The sequence below is a fragment of the Sceloporus occidentalis genome, unplaced genomic scaffold, assembly GCF_023333645.1.
Source record: "Sceloporus occidentalis isolate IW3139 unplaced genomic scaffold, rSceOcc1.0.p SCAF_1, whole genome shotgun sequence".
NCBI lineage: Eukaryota > Metazoa > Chordata > Lepidosauria > Squamata > Phrynosomatidae > Sceloporus > Sceloporus occidentalis.
Genome location: NW_028316981.1, coordinates 39,364,319 through 39,386,443, shown reverse-complemented (window position 1 = coordinate 39,386,443; position 22,125 = coordinate 39,364,319). Strand labels below are relative to the sequence as shown.

General features: G+C 41.5%; 1 protein-coding gene across 2 annotated transcripts in view; it reads right to left on the bottom strand.

The window, feature by feature from the left end:
* The window catches only part of PPP4R2 (protein phosphatase 4 regulatory subunit 2), a 46,470-nt gene extending 35,521 nt beyond the window's left edge, over positions 1-10,949 (bottom strand). The window contains exons 1-2 of one of the 2 annotated variants that reach the window (XM_089519650.1): positions 10,648-10,949; positions 8,965-9,046 (exon numbers count right to left, since the gene is read on the bottom strand). In XM_089519650.1, coding sequence (XP_089375776.1) covers positions 8,965-9,046; positions 10,648-10,681 — 116 coding nt within the window. In that variant the 5' untranslated portion in view covers positions 10,682-10,949. The remainder of the gene's footprint in view (positions 1-8,964; positions 9,047-10,647) is intronic. The other variant, XM_089519640.1, reaches the window with a different exon arrangement.
* Positions 10,950-22,125: the final 11,176 nt, after the last annotated feature.

The following is a 22,125-nucleotide window of genomic DNA, read 5'->3' as shown; positions in this document are numbered from 1 at the left end:
TGCCTTTTCAAAGAAAGGCAAAACATGTTTTCACATTATTTACACTCTGTAATATTGAGAGTATCCACTGATGGATAAATTTGACTCATCTAAGAGATTCTAACATTATAAATTCTGATGATGAGATTGCAAGAGTAGCAATGGATGGAGGAGGCATAAACCAGAAAGCTGACACTTATACAATTGCTAGATTCATGTACAGGTAAGATAAGTATAGAAAAATTAAAGTGAATGAGTCAGTCGCTTAACTAGGTTAACCAGTGCAAAAGGGAAAATAAAGAGATGCTTTGATAGTGGCGTACTCTGTAGTCACATGCTGCCCCAAAATTCGTAATTCAGATCAGACACACATATGTAAGATACACACAACAAAGGGAAACAACTTTATTTCCAGTACAAACCAAACTGTGGAAATGTCTTAACACTAAACCAACTCTAACTGTAAGTACAAACTAGTGCAGACATACTGAATCCATATAACTTATTCAGGTGTTGACTAACCATTTAGCATGTGATACAATGGGTGACTCTAGCTGGAACTAGAAATTGTATTTAAACCATTAACAATGTCAAACAGAAATCAGAACTGAGAGGTTATTTCTGGATTCCCTAATTCAAATTGTTTTAATTTTTGTAAGCCTCCCTTAGTCCCAGCATTGAGGAAAGGGACCGCAACTATAAATTTCACAGCACCAAGTGTTCAGCAACCAGTTCTGAAATAGCAATGAAAGTTTCTCATCTGCCTCATTAATCAGAATGAAAGTACCCTAGTGAAACCACCCCATAACATAAAAGCAGCATACCTTTTGCACAGTTCCTTGAATAGTATGATGGCTTATAACACAATGCAGAAATAACAAAACACAATGCAGAAATAAAGCAGTTTGAGACCACTTTAACTGCCCTGGCTCAGTGCTATGGAATTCTGGGAATTGTAGTTTATTGTGGCACCAGAGCTCTCTAACAGAGAAGACTAAATATCTCAGCAAACTATAGTTCCCAGGATTCCTTAGCACTAAGCAGTCTCACACTGGATTATTTCTGCAGTGTGTTTTGGTCCCTAAATTCATGGCATTTCTTGTACCAGATTTCCCCAACCTTCGTTCAGTAGGTTTTTGTGGGTTTGAACTCTTCTAGAACATGGCCACATAGCCTGAAAAACCCACAAAAAGCTATGGATACCAGCCATGAAAGCCTTCAACTTCACTTCATTCCTGACTCACTAAGAATTGTACTGATGCTTCTGTAATAGCTATCCTGGTACATGTTTTAGTTTTAAAAATTGTCATGAAAAAATATGTTCAATCCTGAATCCAAGAATTTGCTAATGGAAGTTTAAAATTGGATGTTTTTCTACAGAACAGGTGAAGCAAATTACACAGTAAGACAAAAATACACCTCCAAGATGGTTAGAAAAATATGAAATATATCAGAATTTTAAAAGAGAATTACAACCTTCACCTTTTCTGTCCCTGTCATCCATCCATCACTATACACTCAGCCCTTGACTTCTGTGGGTTTTTTCTTTTGCGGATTTGATTATTTGTGAATGTATAGCTGCCTTCATCGCTGGTCTGCAAGCCTTCCCCCCTCCACTTCCTAGGGTGATGACACTGCTGCAAATATCTCCTGCACTGTCATCCTCCTTCTCCTCACGCCTCTCCTTCTCTTTTCCCAGCCCATACCTCCCTCCCCCACATCAGCATCTCAACACCTCCATCTCACTCCCTGGCCTCTGCTGCTTCCACATTTCAGATGTCCTCTTCCTCCCTGATTTGAAGCTGAGTGTGGAGTTCCAGTACCATTGTGGCTTTCCCATGGTGGTATCACTTGCTGGCTAAGCCATGAAGCACGGAAGGGAGCACATAGATGCCTGGTGAGAAACCATGGTGGTGGTTGAATTACAGAAGGATCAGGAGATCTGCACCTGCTTACCAGGAGGCAGATGCAACCCTCACCACCACTGGGGCTCCTCTCCAGGCTTCTGCACATGTGTGTGCAAGCTCCCTTCCATGCCTTCCCAGCCAGCCTGTTCAGCAAGGGAGGATACTCATGGGAAAGTCACGTAGAAATGGGAGCTCCACATTTGTTTCTAAATTAGGGAAGAAGAGGGGGGTGGCTGAGATGTGGGAGTGGTGAAGAAGTAGGGAGGCAATGGAGGCATCATGATGCCAGGGGAGGGAGGGAGGGAGGTGTGAGCCAGGAAAAGAAATGGGGAGGAAGAGGAAGGAGAAGGGAAGGACAACAACACTACAGGAGATTTTTGCAGCAGTGTTGTCATCTAACCTCAGAACAAGGCAGATTTTTTGCAGTAGCAGTGTCTGTAGCATTCATGTGGGGAGAGGGCTTAAAACATTTGTGGTTTCTCCACTTTTGAAAGTAACCTGTACCCCTAACCCACTCATTTATTAAATAGTGTGATAAAGTCTGACTATCGTTTCTGGACCTTGAGCCAAGCTGTAGCCCAACACCTGAAAGCCACAAGTTCCCCATTCCTGCCTTAAATCAAAAAAGTATAAGCCAAAGTAAATCTTTATATACTGTCAGCAACGGGGTTCAGATAAATTTGTTCTTGACTGAAGAGTCATCATTTTCTCACACTTTCCATAGAAATTAATGAAAAATAATCTAAAATATCAAAATATAATCACAAAGACACAAGTCTTAAATATAAATTAGACTGGAGTGAGCAGCTATCTAAGATCAGGGAACGACACATACCTTCACCAGACTTAATGTCCACAGACAACAAGAATCATATCTTGCCTTCAAATCCCCTTCTTAATTTTGTTATGTTTAACAAAAATCCTCAAATGCCTCCCTGCATGCTATGAGGATGTAGAGGAAATGTCACCTTTAGAGGGAGGGGCCAAGTTTCTTTAGAGCCAGAAAATGACTTATGCAAACTAGGAGATAAACTAGAAGCCATTATAAAATGTTACGTTCATAGTTACATGTATTTGACAAGAATCATTTCTCAGCCTAAAACAAAAGCATTCACTTACATGCCCTAGATGGCAAGGAGGGGGAAATTCTGAATAAAAAATAAAAATAAACTGAGGTTGAGAGCCCTGAGAGCCTCAAATATGGACTGGGGCTATACACAGCCCACAAGCCATACTGTGATCACTCAAGCTAAACAGTTTTCTGCTTACAACTAGAAAAACCTGGCTAAAAACTAGTGAAAACCAGAATCCAAAGACATACTATGAGTGCACAAGGGAAGGCCACATACTTACAATGAGTAACATTGGCCTGTTGTTCCAACAGCAATAGTGCTTCCTTTGCCAAAGAAGTCAAGCAGCATTTTATGTTTCTTCAAGAACAGACTTCTACAACTTATTTTGGGGCTCCCTTGACACAGGCATCCACAACTTCCAGACATTCAGTGTCTTTTCACTTCCAGACAATCACTGCCTTTTCACTTCAAAAGAACTGTTGAAAGTTTGCATGTGATATATATAAATAGTAAATATCAGAGAGGTACAAGTACCAATTATCTCCCACCCCAAATCCTTGTCTAGATTTCCTTTTCAACAAGATATCTCATTACCTGTGGTAATACAGAAGGTGCACACCTATACTTCTGAAGTGAGGCCAAAATGCTGAATGAAATATCTGTAGGTAGTTATAAGCAATTAAAGAGTGTTATACAATACCAGGTAGCTCAAGTCTAGTTTATCTACTTTTTTATGTGAGGCACAGAAGGGAGATTATTGTGAAAATCACAATTCTAAACTGTTCAGCTACTTGGTTACAGGCAGGTATTATTTTAGTTACAGCACTATTACGCTTCCATAACTGAGGGAGATTTACAAAATCTAGTGATCTAATTTGAACCCGAAATACACAGGCCAAAAGAAGCAGCTTCCGGCCACACTGGAGGCACACCGTTTATATGATGCTTGTTTCTAATGTGGCTGGAAGCTGAACGAGGCTGCTCCAGTCCTTTAAACCAGAGCAAAAAAGGAGCCAGAATAATCCAGCTCCTGGCTTGGGGCCAGCAGCTGCAGCCCACTGTCGGAGCAGGCCGTGTGGTTGCCACAGACCTGATCCGCTTGTAGCTGGAGCAGCCTCAAGCCACACTTTCCTGGCTGTCTGCTTAACTCCATAGACACACATGCTTGCTTTTTATGTAGACATCACACCTTTAAGCAATATGGGGAAACCCATAGGCATTCAAATTCTGCTGGTCTGCAGTGTCTTCCAGCCTATTCAACAGTGTGATGGGAGCTGTAGCCCAACACCTAAAAGCCACAAGTTCCCCATTCCTGCCTTAAATCAAAAAAGTATAAGCCAGACTAAACCTTTATATACTGTCAGCAACGGGGTTCAGATAAATTTGGTTTTGACTGAAGAGTCATTATTTTCTCACACTTTCCATAGAAATTAATGAAAAATAATACAACTACAGCAGTTAACAAAGAAGATACATTCCTGGGCATTACTTCTTTAACAGAAAACCTGGTACCAGATGCAGAAATGATACAGAAAGAATAGGGATAGGTCCCTACACCACAAAAATGTTTAAACAAGCTTTTTCTTCAAGCCTAACAATATGCACATGTGAAAAGAAACAAACACTCCAGGCAAGTCTTGCAGAAGTAGACAAGTTGATCTTTCTAGAGACCACTTGAAAGATCCTTCCAAAATGCATCCAGGGATTACTGTTTTTCTTTCAGCAGCCTCCAGTTTTCTTGATTTTCATTATGGTGTCCAAGCATACAGATCTACACTCTTTAAAAATGGTCTCTATTTTGCTGTTTTGTTTTGCTGTTCATGCATGTTCAGTAAGGAACTCTGGAGGTATCCACTGTTTGCCTTGTCTGCCATAGGCACATGCATTACAACAACATTGGCTATAGCAGAATTCCATTCTTTATCAGCTCAAATTGTGTTGCACTGTTTACTGCAGATACACTGCTGCAACCTGATACCAAAACTGTGTTCTCTACCCCATCATCACTCTGAAAATGCATTAAAAAAAACTTCTAGCTACATGAAGGGCAATAATGAGAAGGGGGCTACGTGGACATAAAATGACTTTGTGAAAAGATGCATCTTTGTCAGAAGCTTTGTTAAGCCATATATGGAATGAAACAGAATGCCTGGAATGGGCAGCTTAATGCCACCCCTTTGAATAGCCATCCAGCCTCTGTTTAAAGACCTCCAAGGAGGGAGATTCCACTACACTCCGAGGGAGTGTGTTCCACTGTTGGACAGACCTTACTATTAGGAAGAACTTCCTGATAGTAAGGGCTGTCCAACAGTGGAACACACTCCCTTGGAGTGAAGTGGAATCTCCCTCCTTGGAGGTCTTCAAACAGAGGCTGGATGGACATCTGTCGGGGATGCTTTGATTTGGATTTCCTGCACGGCAGGGGGTTGGACTGGATGGCCCTTGCAGTCTCTTCCAACTCTATTATTCTATGATTCTAATGCTGGATTGGGGCCGCAGCAACCGCATGCCAAGCCCCCAACCCAAAATGCCGCTTCTTTTTGAGCCTACAAAATTCTGGCTTTTTTGCCACTGCCGTAGATTTGTAGAATACAAACACTGCACCACTGGAGCGCCACAAAACTGCCCATGTGGTCAGGCGTGCAGCGTGACACTGGCTTGGGGTGGCATCAGAGCATGCACATCTAAACGCCACGCTCTGCCGCCACCCCCAAGCTGGCACAAAGGGGCAGTCTGTTCCGCCCATATGCCTATATTAAGTAAGAGAGCTCATAGTATTTTTAATAAAATGTTTTTGAAAACTATGTACCTAGAAAAGAAATGTATCTTTTTAAGGATATGACACACTGATCTGCTATTCAGTGGACTATAATAAAGTAAATGTGTGCTTCGCTGTTCACAATTGTAACCAAGTGTACTATAAAGCCCTTTTCCATGTTTAGAACTTGTATGTATGCATGCATATGTCTTCAAGTTACATGTCAACATATGGTGTCCCCAAGAATTTCCTAGAGTTTTCTTAGGCAAGGAATACTCAGAGGTGGGTTTTCAAGTTCCTTCCTCTGAAATACAGCCTACAGCATCTGGTACTCATTGACAGTCTCTCATCCAAGTACAAGTCAGCCCTGACCCTGCTTAACTTCCAGGATCTGGTGTCTTTAGGCTATTTAGGCAGGCGGTTGGAACTTACACATTGCAATAAACTGTCTCCAAACTGAAAGGTTGTTTTATAATTTTCTCCAGCAAATTCCTATGTGCTTTTTGGAAATTTAAGTATTTAACTTCTACATTTGGGGACACTCACCTCACATAAAAACTACAATTATTTTTTAAATGCTTCACTAACTATTCTCTTTAAACAGGGGAAGGAAACAGAAGTGAGCCTAGGGGCATTTTTACAGCTTTGCAACTCTTCAGGGACCACAAAAACTGCCCCTCTCCAAAAACTCAATGGCCAGAAGTCCCTTCTGATTTTCAAAAATCAGTTTTTGGGAGGTTTTTTTAAAAAATATAAGTAGTATGGGGGGGAATGCAACCTATTTATAAAAGGTGAACCAACACTCCTGGGCATTTCTAAGAGAGATTATATACCTTTTGCAGGTGGGGCAGAAAAACAGGTCACCTAAGACATCTAGAAACAGCCTTGGGAGGCCAGATACAGCCTCAGGGCACCACTGTACCCACTCATGCTTAAAACCAATGTGCTTGCAGTTATTAAAAATTATCTGCTATAATCCTGACATCCTAATGGACACTAAAAAATACCAAATATGTATCACTTAAACACGTATTTTCAAAAGCCAAAAACACTGGGGATCAATACTGGTAGTAAAGCAACAAGAACGTTTATGTAACATAAAGGATTAGACTGTCCACACTATGATAAAGAATACAAAGGGTAGATCTGCAGAAGACATATATAGAAATTTTTACAATAGCTGGTCCATTATGAGCTTTGCTAGGCCCTAAATTTTCCAATTCCAAAACTGTAATGAAGGGCCAAAAATGTAATGAGGTTTATCATTTATAATGGAAAATTGAAAGGAAACTCTTTTCTTAATCAACTGAACTTTTTGTTTCAAAGAATCGACAAGATTACAGGGCTTTGCTTTTCCCTTATATCCAGAGTCACGCAATAAAGCACAGCTGTATTTTGTATGCTAATGCTCAGTGAAACAAACATTTGTTCCTGAAGCACAGGGGAGCAAAAACAAAGAGAAAGAAAGAGAGGGACGGAAGGAGGGAGGGAGCGCACTCACTGTTAACACCCACTGGAGAACTTTGTGCTAAATGGCAAGGCAATAAGGAAGTCAGAGCAGCATGAGTAGAGTATAATTCAGATACAAAAACACACATGTTTACATGTTTCTTTTCTTGACTTCTGCAATCTGAGGCCACCAGAGGAAACCTGGGACAACAATGTAGGAAGTAAATAAATTTAGTGTTAAAAGATTTATTTTTCATGCAAATTGATTCAACTCTTCCATCTCTATGCAGAGCAAGGCAAGCTTTCCCTGGGAAATACTGGAAAACCATCACCAGCCACACAACACCAGGCTAAATGAACCAATGGATCAACTCAGTATAGGGAAGCTTTTTATGTCCCTAACACTGTTCTCTCTTACACTCCAGCCTCACCTTTATCCCTGCATCCTTTTCTTCAGTGACCGCTATACCCCCCAATCCCTACACTGACCACCCATTTGTTCCCGGATCAAGCACAAACTCCTCACCCTTAACGCCAAAAACTAACATATAACATAGCCTTCCTCCCACCAATAAGCTACACCATATCCATGAGTAGGGAAAGAGGAAGGGTTCTCTCTCCTTGCCTCCACAATCACACAGCTAGTCATTCTAGTAAAAACCAACATCCCTTCAAAATAGCTAGCTAGATGAGCACTAATTGAAACCCTTGATGAAGTAAAGGAACTCCTACACAAAATAAGAACCATGTGCCCAACAAAGGACTGTTAGTCATCTAAGAAAGCATATTCTGGTTCTCTCTTTTTATACGTTTCAGATATGGTTGTCCACATCTGATGAAAGAGGAAAGTGGTGTGAAAAAGAAAGGAAAATCAACACAGAACAAAATAAGAGAATGTGGCTCCTTATAATTTATTCCCTGTATCTAAAAGTGGTCCTGAACAGGACCAACAGTACTTTGAACTTAAGGATATTTCTACATGAGGTATTATTTCTGCATGAAGAAGCACATACACACAAAAGAGGGTGTTTTGTGAATACAGTCCTCCCTCCATTCTCACATCCCTCGCTTATGTGTAAGGGACAAACGGAGGGGGAATTAATGGGGCATGACTCGCGGCACACACCTGTGCGCCCCTGCGCCTATGTTCAAGCCAACATCCCCCGTGAAAAAGGAGAGGCGACTGTAGTTCCAATAACTAATTATTAAGCATGGTAGTTGCAAACTTTGAATATTTGTGCACCTATTTATCCAATGCTACCAAATGAATGTTCCTAAATAAACATGGAACTACATTTCCCTCAGAAAACTAGTACGTGCTAATTTGTAAGTCAAAAGCTAAGAAGACACACCACTTTTTTACACTAGTAACAGTAAAGTGTAGAAGCAGCCTGTCTCAATGTCTGTAATCCAATTTAACTCACAACTCTGAAAACTAATTGCGAAACACACAATGGCTGACCATTTTTGCCAGCGAAAACAGGGCCATAAAATGTGTAAAACAAAAAAGAAAGCATCCAGTTTATGGTATTCAGTAGAATCTATTAAAGTTGACAAGCAATTCTAGAAAGAGCAAATGGCACTCAGAAAGATACTTTTCAATCTTTGATGAACAGCTTTTATGTCTAGAAGAAAGTTGCCTAATTAGAGAAGCTTGAGAAATGCTTATACTGCAGAACTGTCCATAGGGAAGTGTATACACATTCAAATGATCAGCACATGAAAGGTGCTTGGCTGCTAACTTTCTTTCTCGCCTATCCAGGAGTACAGAAAGAAACCATCAGTCAATTAAACTCACATTGTTTCTCCAGTCTTGGCAACATGACAAAGAAATTGATCCAATATTGGGCACACTTCCTTCTTCCCCCTCTTTTCAAAATCTGAAGAGGACAGAAAAACAAGGTAATGGTTATTAAAAACATACTTTGTTTGTTAAACACCTTATTTCCCCCCCCCACACACACACACACACCACCAAACTCACTCTCTCACACAGACATACACTCAGACCTGCTCTTTAACAGGCCTCTGAAGGGACTTCAAATATAACTTAATGTCTGGTCAGTCGATACTGAACGTCTTTCAAAGCTAGTTCCTAATACTAGGCCTCTGGATGGAAAGCAAGGTGAATGAAGAGTGCAGTCCAGTGGATGAGAAGAAAGAGAAGCAAGATTAGAAGGCAGCACAGACACAGTGGCGTGAGCATTGGACTACAGCTCCGGAGACCAGGTTTCAAATCCCTGCCCATGGAAACCCACCTTGGGCAAGTCACACTCTTCCGGCCTCAGAGGCAGGCAATGACAAGCCTCCTCTGAACAAATCTTGTCAAGAAACCCCCATGATAGGTTCGCCTTAGAGAGGCCACAAGTCGGAATTGACTTATGGGTGGCCAAAGGTCCTCCTCCTTTTCCCGGACATGTCCTACATTTCCATCTTCTGTCCAGGAGGAATTCCAAAAGACCCTCCGTTCTGACCATGACTAAGAAGGATGAAGGTACTGTGTATCTATATGAGTGTTTTTGGTTTTTCTTTGGTCACGTCCGACACTATTCTTCAATTCTGAGCATAACTTAGAAGCATGGATTTACATTTCCTTTCTATGAAGTATTTTGCCTTTCTCTTTAGTCATGCCCTCCCTTTCTCTTTAACGTCCTCCATTTTGAGCCTGACCAAGAAGCATGAGTTCACATTTCTGAGTGTGCTTTGTAAGCTTTTATTTGGCCCTGTCTTTCCTTTCTCTTTAATGTCCTTGTTTTGAGCATAACTAAGAAGCATGGATTTACATGTCTATGAAGTGCTCTGAGCTTTTCTTTGGTCATGTCCTACATTATCCTTGGACGTCCTCCACTCTGAGCCTAACTAAGCAGCGTGGGTTTTCATTTCTACGAAGTGTTTTGACTTTTTTTAGTCATGTCCTCCCTTTCTTAATGTCCTCCTTTCTGATCATGACTAAGAAGCATGGATTTACATTTCTGCGAAGCGTTCTTGGGCTTTCATTTGGTCACGTCCTACGCTGTCCTCCATTTTGACCAGGAAGCATGGGTTTACGCTGAGAGGATGAAGCCTTTCGGCCTTTTTATTCTTTCATTTAGCCATGTCCTCCCTTTCCTCTGGAACGTCCTCCATTCCTGATCTTGACCAGGAAGCATGAGTTTACATTTCTGTGAGTGGTTTCTGCTCAGGTCCTCCATTCACTTTCTCTCGAATGCCCTCCCTTTTGAGGTCCCTTGTCCTCCTCTGCATGTCTGTGTATGTATATACACACATATAGATCCATATCCATACACAGACACCTATATATATACATATATATATATACATACACAGACATGCATATAGATACACACACATATATACATAACCATACATATATACATATATATATATATACACACATATACATACACACACCCCCCCAAACAGAAGCCCAGAAGGCCTGCCCCATTCCCCTTCCCCCTTCCAGGCCCCCCAAATCCTCCACCTTTCAGCGCCTCCTGGAGCCTCTCGACGTCCATGGTCTTCCTCCTCCTCCTGGGGCCCTCTCAGGGAAGAAGCCCTCCAGGTGCCCCTGCGCCTCAGCCACCCGCGAGGGCCAGCAAGGGCGACCCAGGAGCCTGTGGGAGACGGAGAGAGAGACGGCGGAGGGAAGCAGAGAGAGACTGGGAGACACAAACACAGAGAGAGAAAAAACCGAGCGGCCGGGCTCAGCAACCTTCCAACATGGCGCCCAAGCCGTCGCCGTGCGCGCCCCCGAGGCCGCCTGGCTCGAGCCTCTCTACTAAGCCTCGCCTCTTCCCGCCGGCCGCGGGGAGGGGGCGCGCACGCACGCAGAATCGGGAGGTGACGTCACGGCCCGAGGAGGAGTCGCTGCTCTGGATTGGGCGACAGGCTCCGCCTCTTTCCTTCCTCGGTTCGCTTCGCCCACTCCCAGTGACGTCATGGCCCGGCGGCTGAAGGAGTCGTTGCTCTGGATTGGGCGGCAGGCTCCGCCTCTTTCTTTCCCCTCGGTTCGCCCCGCCCACTCCCGCTGACGTCACGGCGTGGCTGAAGGAGGGGTTCAACCCGGCTTCTCCATTTCCCCCTCATTCGGTCTGAGGGGAAGGAAGGGAGAGGTTGGGTGCTACAGCTCATCCCTCCATAATTAGGGCTTTGATATTTGCGTATTTGATTATATGTTCTCTCTAGGAATATCTGGGTCCTCCTAGATTGCAACTCTATGGTCAACTTCAACTAAAAGTTACTCTAAAAGACCTAGAGAGAACACTGCTAGGCCTTTGTAGCTCCTCCAGTGCAGTTCTATGGTCAGTGTCTGTCAGACATTGAACATAGAGTTGCACTGGAGGACCTACAGACTCCTAGAGGGGCGTCCTCTCAGGTTAAAAACATGTCTTAGTTATTTGCGGTTTTTGCATATTCGCAGGGGTCCCATAGCCCTAGCCAATATGGAAGGACAAGTCTAACCCAGTTTGACACCACTTTAACTGCCCTGGCTCAAAGCTGTGGAGGCCTGAGAGAATTGTAGTTTGTTGTAGCGCTAGGGCTCTCTGACAGAGAAGGCTAAATGCCTCATGAGGCTACAAACCCCGGCGTTCCTTAGTTATTATTGAACCCTAGCAGTTAAAGCAGTGCCAAACTGGATTATTTCTGCAGTGTGGATACAGCGTACGTGCTTCAGTTATTTATCCCCAGGCAAGGAAGTCTGCTTCTCTCGCTCCTCATCCTCCCTTCCTCTGAGCTGGAACAAAAGAAAACAAACAAAATGACAAAAGTTATTCATTTTGACTACAACTACCAGAATCCCCAGCAAACAGAATTGTTCTGAGAGCTGTAGCCTGAAATGTCATTTTTTACCAACCCCCCAATTTCGTTTCTGTGGCCCTTTTCTGGGACACGTCCTACATGTCCACCTTCTGTCCAGGAGGAATTCCAAAACGCCCTCCATTTTGAGCATCACTAAGAAGAATGAGTTTACATTTATATGAGTGCTTTTATTATCATTATCATTATTAATAAGAATAAATAATACATTTCATTTATATCCTGCCTCTTCCCATAGGATCGAGGCAGCTTACAGTCGCAATAAGATACAGTACAGTAATACAATAATAGAATCCAATACACAAATAAAATACAATAAAAACTGATAAATTCATACAAGATAAATAAATCCCCCTCCCCTCCCTCCTTACATATATAACATAATTTCTAATGTAACAATAATGAAACATAAAATAAATAATTAAAACCATTAATTAAAAACAGTCGAGACAGGAAAAAGCGGGTGTGTTAGGTGACCAATAGGGTGGAGCCTGTCGCATGGACTTACATTTCTATGAAGTGTTTTGAGCTTTGCATTTAGTCATGTCCTCCCTTTCTCTTGAATGTCCTCTATTTTGAGCCCAACCAAGAAGTAATTAGGACATCTGGTTGCCCTGACCTTGGTTGGCCTGTCCACCTTTCTCTGCTTTTTCTCTCTCACACAAGAGGAGGGTGCAGTTGCAAAACCCTTGCAAGGGATGCTGGAAGCATTTTCAAGCTTTTGCCCTTACTATTTACTTGATAGGAACGTTTCCACCATCATCATCACTGATTATTCGCTTGTAAATGAATAGATGCAAGGGACGGGGGGATTATAGTCAAATGTGCCTTCAGCAGCTGGACACAAGATTACTTTGATAATCCTGGTAAACTGTAACTCAGTGTGTGTCGTGTGCCTTCAAGTCGTTTCCAACTTACAGAGACCCTATCATCGGGTTTTCTTGGCAAGATTTGTTCAGAGGTGGTTTGCCACTGCCTCCCCCTGAGGCTGAGAGTATGTGACTTGCCCAAGGCCAAGCTGGAAATTGAACCCTGGTCTCCAGAGTCCTAGTCCAAGACTCAAACCTCTACACAGTTTAATTTCAGGGTTGTTGTTTTTTTCATCATAGCTGCAACATGAAGCTTGCTGCTCTTCTTTTAATGGTGTGGGCTACTAAATGGTAACCCTCCTATTTCTTTATTTGAGGTTTGTGTTTATTTTTGTACCCATTTTCTGACAATGCTGTCAAAGGGCAGTGTTGGAGAGAAATGCAGTTGGACATAACAGCAGCTAACTCACAGCCTGGAAAGTTGTGCCATGTAAACATTTTGTACTGATACAAAGATTGTTCTGTCCCTGTATTGTTAATACAGGAGGATAATATGTCAGGCCCCAGTCTGTCTGCAGTGATATAATCCAAACACAGGTTTACCACTATGCCCACTGTTTTTTAAGAATTAAGCCTTAGTTTGCCCACATGTATATACATAGTGTGGAATTTCTAAAATTACAGCTACAGAAAGTGCAGTTTGAGAGGAGATCATATCTCTTCATAAATAAATGATCTTAATATGTAAATTGGCTCGCAAATGGACCGAAGCGTGTGAGGGTGGAATGTAGCCTCGTAGCATCCAGCAGCTGGACGCAGTAAGATTGCCTTGATAATCCTGGTAAATTGTTAACTAGGCAATGCAATTTCAGTTTTTTTCGTCATAGGGCAACATGAGGTTTGCTCAACTTTTAAAAAATCCTACTGGCTGCTGAATGGAAATCATCCTATTTCATTATTTGAGGTTTATGTTTACTGCCATCCCTTCATAATAGTGGGGAATCTGTTCCGTGGAACTTCAGGTCCTGTTGTTTCTTATGGTTGCATGACATGCGCATGGCCACTGGTGCAGCTGTGTACACGCTCATTCATTAAAAGCAACGGGGCTTACAGTCCATGGAAGCTCAATTCCACAGATAATAAGAGCCAACTATGTTTTTGTACGTATTTTCTGATAATACCATTAAAGGGAGGTGGAGGAGGGAAATACAGTTGAACATGATGATGTTTAAGCAGCCAGCTCACTTGCACAGGCAGGAAAGTTGCTCCATATAATCATTTTGCACAGGTGTAAAGATTATTCTGTTCCTGTATTGCAACAGCAACTGCTGAAGGGTTGTTTTGTGTTGGGAGGATAATAGGTAAGCCCCCACATTCAGTCTTCAGTGATATCATCTATGCACAGATTAACACTATTGTTGTTGTTAACTGCCCTTGAGTTGACCTCAACTCATGGCAAACCCATGAATGAGATGTCCCAAGTGAGAAAGGGTGCTTTCTTGCTCACCCAGGAGCTGCACTGGACCCTAAAAGGAGCCCTGGTGGCGCAGTGGTTAAATGCCTGTACTGCAGCCATTCACTCAAAACCACAAGGTTGCGAGTTCAAGACCAGAAAAAGGGCCCAAGTTCGACTCAGGCTTGCATCCTTCCGAGGAGGTCGCTAAAATGAGTACCCAGACTGTTGGGGGCAAATTAGCTTACTTGCTAATTAGCTTACTTGCTGTTCACCGCTATGATCTTTGGAATAGCGGTATATAAATAAAACAAATTATTATTATTATTATTATTATTATTATTACAGCGCCCCCTTTCTCGGTGGCTGCTGGTGGGGGGGGGGGGGGGCAGGCATCTTGAGGCCTGAAGGCTTTTGAGGGGATGGTTGTCTCAGCAGCAGTCTGGACAGGCGGGTGTCGGGGGCAAGGCAGTTGCCCCTTTAACAGTGGGTGACACTAAGCTCAGCAATGTCTTGGCTTCCGATTTTCTGACTGCAGTCTCCATTCTGGTCAATGTTTGATCGAAAGTATGGGAACTCATGACTATTTCAGTTTTCTGTAGAATGAATTCTTTTAGATGTTCTCTGTTCATTATTTTGTTTTCTTAGGGCCCATTCCAGTGTGGAAACCAGGTTATTTCCATGGTGTTCATAATAGCACCAAGTGCACTCATTGCATTTGGAGGAGGGGAGCTGCCTGAAAACCACTTACCCTGATATATTTGATACCATTTCCCTTGGCTTAGCATCGGAAGGCTTATTTATACATTTATACATTTTTTGTTTTCAGGTTAGAACTATTTGCAGCAACAGTGAAAACGGAAGTGGAATGACAAAGATGTACATCACTTGATTGACACTAAAAAAAACCAGCAAGAACAATCGAATGCATTCATAACGGAGGCTCCATTTCAAATTGAGATGACGGCAGTGTGAATGGCAATAGGGTTGAAATGCCACGGAGAGATTCGATCGTGGTAAATGTAGTGGGAACTTTTTTTCCACCATCATCCGGCCTCAGAGGGGGAGAGAGGCAGGCCAGCTCCATCGGGTGTAACCCAAAGTAAGAAGAGCTCTTCCTCCAGCACAGTTGCCAAGACCATGGCCCCAGGGGGAGAGAAGAATGATCAACTCAATCCCTTCCACACCACCATTCCCTTCTCCTTTTGTTTCCTGTCTTTAGATTGTAAGTCTGACGGCAGGGAACTGTCTAAAAAACTTTTGTAAGCCGCTCTGAGAGCCTTTGTTGCTGAATGGAGTATGAATACTCCAAACAAACAAACTTTTGTTTGGTATCACATCACCGCAAAGATTCTGTTTCTCCGTCCATACTGAGTTCTGTCGGCAGCCTCTTGTTCTGAGTACAGATTATGCATCAGGATAATCAAATGTAATAGTACTCCCATTACTACTTTGTGAGCATTCATAGTTTTTCATGGTCTATGCAGTAAAAAGCTTTTCTGTGATCAATGAAGAACATGCAAGTTTTCTTTTGTAACTAACTAGTGCTCTCCATTATCTATCATATGTTTGCAATGTGCCTCCTTTTTTTCAGATGCCCCTTGCACTTCTGGAATTTCTCATTCCATGCATGGTAGGAGTCTTTTCTGCTGAATTTTGAGCATGACTTTGCTTGTGTGGGAAATTAGTGCAATAGTCCTGTAGTTACTGCAATCTTTTGTATCTCCTTTTTTGTGAATACATATATGAATGTATATTGATCTTCTAAAGTTTGTGGGTCGCTGCTTTGTTTTCTGTATTTGTTGCAGATTTTAGTTAGAAATGAACTTGATTCTGTGGATTCTTATGTTTTAAGAATAAAGCCTTAGTTTCCCTACATATATACATAGTGTGTGTGTAATTTTTAAAATGATAGCTGCAGAAGCTGGAGTTTGACAGCAGATCATATAAGTACCTCCATATTCGCAGGGATCTGTTTCAGAACCCCCCTCCCCCAGATATGAACATGCTCAAGTCCCATTCATTTTAATGGCATGCACACCCCTGCTAGTGCGGTTGCATGCATGCAGCGCCATGAACAAAAATGGGGGCTTGCTGTCTGCAGATGGTTAACTACACTGATGCCAAGTCCACCGATAAGGAGGCTGAACTGTAAATCAACTTTGCTTAATATTTAAATCCTCCTAACAATCCCAAATGTGTTAGACTGGTTGTTAATATTCAATCATAAATGGAAGGCAATCCAAATATTATTTTGCATATTTGAGGACTCATCAAAGTCCCAAAATTAAACCGCAATGTGCCTTAGGGTCTAATTAATTATTTCTTACAATACAGGTCTCGTTACAGGGATGATAAAGTCCTCTTGGCCAAAAAAAAAATGAACAACAGACAGCCAACATTCCACAAGTGGCCACATGCCTAGCATGGTAAGTTACCACGTCTTAAATGGTTTCTTGCACTTAAGGACACACACAAAAATCAGTTTGTGGGAATAAACTTAGGTTAAGAAACTTTACTTGACTGCAACCTTCTTCAACTGTTAATTCCTCATATAGAACAGTCTTTTCATGCAGAGCTTTCAATTAGTAAATTACTTCAGTGAAAGCTCAGGCTTTTCATTAATAGCATAACAATCACAGTTTTGTTTTATGCATTTTCCTTTTAGTAATGTCATTTTTTAAAAAATTCAGTTTTGATACTATGATTTCCCCAATCCTTTCCCCTTCTAGTTATGTGCTGTTGACTACCTAGTTAGAGCTCAAATAAATCATTTTAAAGGTCCTTTAAATATTCAGCAGTCACAAAACTGGGAACTAAATTTTTCAAAGCATAAGAATCTTCAATTAAACTGCTTTACTTTTCTCAGATTTTGAATATAATTTTCACTGGTCAGTTTTATTCACCAGGGAAATTGTTTGTCTCAAGAATTATCTTTATTAACCCGAACATTAGAGTACAGGTTTAATTCATAGAGACAGCTGCACACTATCTTTATTTCTGGCTTTTCTTGTAATTCGTGGGTAAAATTATAATACAAAATATAGGAGTCAACCCAAATGTTTGTGGTTGTTTGCATTGGTTGCCTCTCATATTTAAGTAGAAAACAAAGTTGTCACTTTTATACTCAAGATTCATTGGTTTCATTTACCATCATGAAAATGGAAAGCTGAACCTGAAGATCTGAACATTTTGATCTATGTAATTCTGAATCTGATTTCCCTCTGGAGAAACATGATAACCAGAGCTGCTGTTTTTAACCCCCCCCCCCCCCACACACACACACACACACAAAACTGGGGTAAATCCCTCTTGACTTGAACAGTTTCACCATTCTTCGTAACACTGATCCTGACCAGTGTTACAAAATCTCATGTAAACGAACAAGATTTATAGCCACCTTGAGCATTCTGCATCAAAATGCAAGAGAGAAATGAGATAAACAGAATGGCTCCATGACAACAACTTAAGGAAAAGCTCTGCATCACCTGGCCCATCCCATTAGGTAGTGTTTTCAATAATAAGAGTCTATTTCTATTGTGAACATAACAGTTAAGTCTTGTAGAATATTAGCTCACTGAGCTCTCACTCACCTTCATTGACTGAACTGTGATTAAAAGGATGGGAGACCTGTGGTGAGCTTTGCTCTTACTAATGAAGCTCCAATTATATATTTAGTGATCTTTGACCTGTACTGGCCTAGGGCAATTTTGTTCAAAGAAAAGCATTTGCTTTCATCATGTACACAGATTGGATTAGGTTCATTCTGGAACAATCCATTGCACCCATGTGATTTCTGACACTCTGCCTGCAGACATGGAAACAAGCAGTTTTCAGCATCAGGGTAGAATGATATTCGTACAATGAAGAGTTTGGGAATGTCCCAACTCCTCCCAGGTGCTGTCATGTGCTGGGCTATCTTCCTGTAATAGGTTACTAATGTCAAGTATCAGCTTGAAGCTCAACTCTTTCTTCACTTTTGGGGGGCAGTTACCTATCCCCCATTCATTCCTCTCTTACACAATTGTAGTAGGAAATGGAAAAACAGTGATGAATCAATTGTCCTTAAAGTATTAATATACCTCAGAAAATGTATGAATACAATGAGAGTTAACACCCCCTCTCCAGAAGATAACTTTTCTTTGCTGCTATGGGCTATTATCATAGGATTCTAGTGACGGCAAGTTCTCAGACAACCTCCAGGCTGATAAGGCAGAAGAGAGAGAGAGAGAGAGCAGGAGCTTTCTCCTCCTCCTTTTTAGTTTTCAGAACAACAGAGCCAATTTGTCATTCCGTGGAGTAACTGACAAGCCTCATCCATCTTTTAACATTTTTCCTGATGGCTGTGCATATTATATTATGTCTCAGTGATGTCCAATAAGGACAGGAAACAATTGCTCTCCAGGGGACAAAAGGAGTGTGACATATCATTAACCAATCAAAGATCTTCTTAATCCAGCATAGTAACTTTAGTTACTGCCAGCCCTTTAATGGAAGAGGGGGGGGGGAGAATATGCAGAATGGTAACAGCTAAGAGTTGCTGTTCAAGAAAAAAAAGAATGACTTCTTTGATCTCATGCAAGTGGTTTCGCTTTTCTTTGGGTCTTGGATGATATGCCAAAATCACCAGCAAATTAACAGGATTCATAACTACTGGTGTTATAATTTCTGTCTAGACTGAATCTCCATGGCTATTACACAAGAGACATAGTTTTCCCCCTTTGCAGAGATCTGACCTTCCTTTGTCCTTGACTGAGGCTGCTTGCAAGTGAGGATTTTATCATGCAGAAATCCTTGCTCACAGGGAGTGTGTGTCTCCACTATACCATTATGCCGATGTCATTCCACTGTCTTGTGAATTGACCCTGAGGAATCCTGGGATTTGTAATTTGATGAAGTACCTAATTGTTGTTGTTAACTGCCCTCAGGTCGACTTCAGCCTCTAGTGACTTTGTGAATGAGGCATCTCCAAGCCCCTGCTCAGATCCTGCAGACTTAGGGCTGTTCCCTCTTTGATTGAGTCTATCCATCTGGTGTGTGGTCTTCCTCTCTTCCTACTGCCTCCTGTCTTTCCGAGTATTAACATCTTTAATTAGAAAAGATGTCTTCTCATGATGTGCTCAAAATATGAAAGCCTCATTTTAGTCACCCTGGCTTTTTGGGAGAATTCAGATCTGATTTGTTCCAGGACCCATTTATTTGTCTTTTTATCCACCCACTATATCCTTAGCACTCTTCTCCAGCAACACATCTCAAATGAGATCATTTTTCCCTATCAGCTTTCATCACCATCCAGCTCTCACACCCACACATGGTTATTTTGGGTTCATCTTCATATGATTCTTCTTCCCATGTGTCTATTGCTTCCATCGTCTTTTTACTTTATCTTGGTCATGTATTATGTTCCTCTGCTGATTGTAGAACATCTCTCTCTTTGGTATGAAATTCCCTTTTATTTGACAAGTAGAATTGTGGAGGTCTTTTGTTGTCCTCTTCTATTTCTCTGCAATGATGATTATAATAATTCTCTTTGCCCCTACATACTAAACGCTGGACAGTTGCATTCACGAATCTAGTTCTGCTTCTGTCTCCCTTTCCTTCTCATCTGTGTCTTATTGTTTAAATTATTTTTATTCTGTCATCCACTGATTCCTCTCTTTCTTTTTGGCTATGGATAGCATCTTTCTACATTTATGTTCCTGGACTCTGTCCATGGTTCATCTGGTTCCTTACCAATTAGGCTCAATAGTGCAAATCAGTTTGTTGGGTGGGTTTTTTTTTTTTTTTGCATTATCTTTAAACTCTGCTAGGATGTTCATCAGGTCATATTTTGGCAATATGGTTGATTTGGTGTTTATCTTTAGTGTTACTCTATTTTTTTATATTAGCAGTTGATAGTCTGTGCCACAATTTCCTCCTGGCCATGTCTTTGTGGAAAGAATGGAGCTTTTCTATCTTATGCTCCCAATTATATAGTCCCTGATTTTGTATTGACCATTTGGTGAAGTCCAAGTGTACAGTCTCCTCTCTGGTAGTATGAAGGTGGTATTTGCGATGAATAAATTGACATTGAAATAAATTGATAGCCTATCAAAACTCTATCAAAATGTCTCATCAGCTACTAATTCCTAGATTCCTTATGATGGAGCCATAACAGTCAAAGTGGCATTAGACTGATATAATGCAGATATACCCATAGTGTTTTAGGAAGGGAGGGACAAACAACATTGTCTTTCATCTTCCATGTTTTCCTACCACAGTTTCCATTAATTACTATTTTTTTAACCATAAAAATCCATTATTCAGGGAAAGTACATGGTTCATTTTCACCAGAATGATAGGAGCCCTCCATTGGAGGTTATTTGAGATTTTGGATCAAAGTTTTGGAGCAAGGGGTGCATTTCCTTTTGAGTTCCTGGATAATTTGAGATGTCTCAAGCAGCGTAGAATAAAACCAAAAGTAAAATCGGCACCAAAGATAAAACAGTGTAAAGCGCAGAATGCATCTTCCTGTTGTGTAAAGAACAACATTTCAGCACGTTTCATGTTTGTGACCAAAACAAACCCAGACAAAACCCATGTGTCCCATCCTACCCATGTGCATAGCAGGACCAGGAAACATAGGTCCTTATCACATGGGAGGGACTTATGTTGCCAAACTGTTGCAGAAGCGCAAAGGTGAGATAATCTGTCGCGCTTCTAAAACATAATTGAGTCTTCCTGCTTTCCTTCCGTCGATGAAGCGTGCTCAGAGAAGCCATATTTTAAAATAATGGGCTATCCCATTATTTAAAAAAAAAGGCTTCTCTGAGCACGCTTCATCAACAGATGTGAAAAGGTCCATAGAAAGCCCATATGCGGCCTATTTCTCTTCATGGTTGCAGGTGGAACTCCTCCATATAATCCTCACACACACACCCTCCCAAAAAAAAAAAAGTTGAGGAAGTTTCCAGTTTAGCCTTTTATCAGACATGCTAGTTTTCTTTATACAGGATTATAATTGTTACATGGAGAAGCACTGGATGACAGTCTCCATATGGTGCCTGATGTGATGCTACTACCATCTTGGAGGCTTTTTCTAAAAGCCCCTTCCTAAACTGCAGATCCTAGAGTTCCATAGGAAGGAACCATGGCAGTTCCCATATGAGCGGTCTAAATAACCAGAGCTTTATCTAATACTCTGGAGACCAGGGTTCGGATCCCAGCTCGGTCATGTAAACCCACTGGGTGACTTTGGGCAACTCACACTCTCTCAGCCTCAGAGGATGCCAATGGCAAACCCCCTCTGAAGAAATTTGCCAAGAAAACCCCTGATAGGTTTGCCTTAGGGTTGCCATGAGTTGAAAATGACTTGAAGGCATACAGCAACAAATATCTACATTATTATTCTGAGTTCAAAGTGACATTTTGTGTGTGTATGTGTGCGTGCATACAATGTGGGCGTTTCCCCCCATCTGACTATTTGCCCAATTTAGGTCTTCTTTTCCTCTCTCTAAAACAGCCCCCCCCCCCCAGTCTGAGAGACATGTTCATCTATCTGCCCAAGGTATTTTCTTTCTCCTTATAACAGGGCAATCTGTCTTCCCATCTCATCCGGATAAAGAGTATCATGCAGTTATCCAGCAGCAATTAATTTCCCATCTTCCTATAGTATATGAAAGAGATGGGCCTTGACAGTTATAGACCTTGATAACTTAATCTCCAGTTGATATTTTAAATAGTTTAATAAGGATAGATTAACATTTGGAGCAATAGCTCGTACAATGAATGGAAGAGGGCCAAATTTATGTTTCTCTAGTATCACAAGTCTGGGAATTTTTCAAAGGCAACTCTCTTCAGTAATGTATCTCTTAAGAGCTGAGAATAGACAAGGCTAGGC